This window comes from Eimeria mitis, genomic scaffold (assembly GCF_000499745.2).
Source record: "Eimeria mitis Houghton genomic scaffold, Emh_scaff202, whole genome shotgun sequence".
In the NCBI taxonomy this organism is placed as follows: domain Eukaryota; phylum Apicomplexa; class Conoidasida; order Eucoccidiorida; family Eimeriidae; genus Eimeria; species Eimeria mitis.
In genome coordinates this window covers 19,363-21,862 of record NW_013570342.1, presented here as the reverse complement: position 1 = coordinate 21,862, position 2,500 = coordinate 19,363, and the positions used below count along the sequence as shown (strand labels likewise).

Genomic DNA, 2,500 nt, shown 5'->3' with positions numbered 1-2,500 from the left:
CAGTAGCAGCAGCAGCAGAAGTAATAGATGCAGCTACACCAGTAGGAAACAGTACAGCAGCAGCAGCAGCAGCTGCAGCAGCAAATGCAGTAACAAATGTAGCTGCAACTGCAGCAGCAGCAACAAGAGTAAGAACTGCAGCATCAGCAGCAGCAGCAGCAGCAGCAACTGCTGCTGCGACAGCAGCAACAAGAGTAGCAGCAGCAGCAGCAGCTGCTGCTGCTGCTGCAGCAGCAGCAGCAGCCACACTAGCAGCACCACTGGGGGGGTTTGTCTTTCGACCCCCCCAGTGCAGCAGAACGAAGTTAACAGCAGCAGGCACCTGTGCTTAGCTGCAGCAGCAGCAGCAGCAGCAGCAGCAGCTGCAGCAGCAGCAGCAGCAGCAGCAGCTGCTGCTGCTGCTGNAGCAGCAGCAGCAGCAGCAGCTGCAGCAGCAGCAGCAGCAGCAGCAGCTGCTGCTGCTGCTGCTGCTGCTGCTGCTGCTGCTGCATTTTCTGAGGACATTATGCCGGCGCTGAAATTTTTGGGTGTATTGACACTGCAGCAGCAAACTGCTGCTGCTGCTTACACCAGCAGCAGCTAGCTGTAGCTAGCTGTAGCTAGCTAGCTGCTGCAGCTAGCTGCTGCTGCTAGCTTCAACAGCTAGCTGCTGCTAGCTTCAGCAGCAGCTAGCTGCTGCTGTGTTACTGCAGAAGAGACAAACAGAAATAGGATATACAGACAAACAGAATAAGGATGCTCGCTTAGGGTTTAGGGTTTAGGGTTTAGGGTTTAGGGTTTAGGATTTTGGGTTTAGGATTTAGGGTTTAGGGTTTAGGGTTTAGGGTTTAGGGTTTAGGGAGAGTCAGAGACGCATGACAACAGATGGTGTCTTCGCTCCGCAGCATCTAAACCCTAAACCCTAAACCCTAAACCCTAAACCCTAAACCCTAAACCCTAAACCCTAGCTAGACCCTAAACCCTAAACACAATGCTGGTGTGTTAAACAACAGCCCCTTGGCATGCAGTAGCCGCCTACAAGTGCTTAGATATACTAGCAACAGATGCAGACACTAAACCCTAAACCCTAAACCCTAAACCCTAAACCCTAGCGCCCGTATCCCTAAACCCTAAACCCTAAACCCTAAACCCGAGAATAAGCGGACCCTAAACCCTAAACCCTAAACCCTAAACCAAATAAACACTAAACACAAACCCTAACCCTCATAACCACTTTTTTGTTTTCCATATAGAGTAAGCTGTAGGGTTTATAGTATATAAGCAACAACAGAAGAAACGAAATAAATAAATAAATATATGCATGCATCTGCGGGATAAATGTATAAATAAATTACAATTTATATTAATTTATACTCCAGAAGAAGTATATTTCTACAGAAGCTGCAGGGTTTAGGGTTTCGGGTTTAGGGTTTAGGGTTTAGGGTTTAGGGTTTAGGGTGTGTGTGTGCGGAGCTGAGGGGTTATGTATGGGTGCTGTTATTTCATTGAATACGATTTATTTTTTCTTTTTGTTTTTGTTTAAATAAAATAAAATATAATTAAAATTAATTTTTAATTTTTGTTTTGTATTCAGAGAGAGAATTCAGGTGTATAGGCAGCTGCCGATACACCCCAGCACCACTGGTTGCATCGACGGTGCACATGTACTGTATACGCAGAATTTGTTCATTTTATTTTGTTTTTATGAATTTATATGAATATTTATATTTATTTTTATTCATTTAATTCATTAAAAAGCAGCAGCAGCAACAAACAGCAGCAGAAACCCAGCAACAAGCAGCCAGCAACAGCAAACGAATCCTTAGCTTTTTCTCTTTCTTTTGCAGCATTCATTTCTCCACTTTCTCTGCTCTTCTTCAGGTGTATGTACACCTCAATAAACCCTCAAAAGCTGCGTGTGGCTCACATGCAAACACTCTAAACCCTAAACCCTAAACCCTAAACCCTAAACCCTCATCGTTTGCTTCTCCCCATCAATTCTTATGCTGATATGCCCCCCCTCCAAGCCCCTATGGCTTCTGCAGCAGAGACGGGGGCCCCTGGCGGTGTACATACACCCCGTGAGGGGCCCCCCCTGAGTGCAGCAGCAAAAGAAACAAAACAAAAGGATACACAAACTAAGCAACAGCCAGCAGCAGAAGAAGCAAACACAACGCATGCAGCAGCAGCAGCAGCAGGTGCAGCAGATACTGCAGCAGCAAATGCAACAGCAACAGATGAAACAGCACCAGCAGCAGCAGCAGCAGCAGCAGCAGATGCAGCAGCAGCACATGCAGCAGCAGTAGATGCAGCAGCAGCTGAAGACACAGTCAAGAGCCATGCGGAGCCCAAACATAACGATGTAAGAACTTTAGCTGCTGCTGCTGCTGCTGCTGCTGCAGTACGTGCTGCTGCTGTTGCTTCTGCTTCATTTGCTGCTACAGCTGCATTTCCTGTTGCTGCTACAGTTGCTGCGTTTGCTTCTCGTTCTGTATTTTCTGTTGTTGCATTTGCTGCTGCT

At 46.8% G+C, this 2,500-nt stretch overlaps 1 protein-coding gene across 1 annotated transcript in view; it reads left to right on the top strand.

The window, feature by feature from the left end:
- Positions 1–2,011: 2,011 nt before the first annotated feature.
- The window catches only part of EMH_0003160 (uncharacterized protein), a gene marked incomplete at both ends in the record, with an annotated part of 1,515 nt that continues 1,026 nt past the window's right edge, over positions 2,012–2,500 (top strand). The window contains one exon of the mRNA XM_013496283.1: positions 2,012–2,341. Coding sequence (XP_013351737.1) covers positions 2,012–2,341 — 330 coding nt within the window. The remainder of the gene's footprint in view (positions 2,342–2,500) is intronic.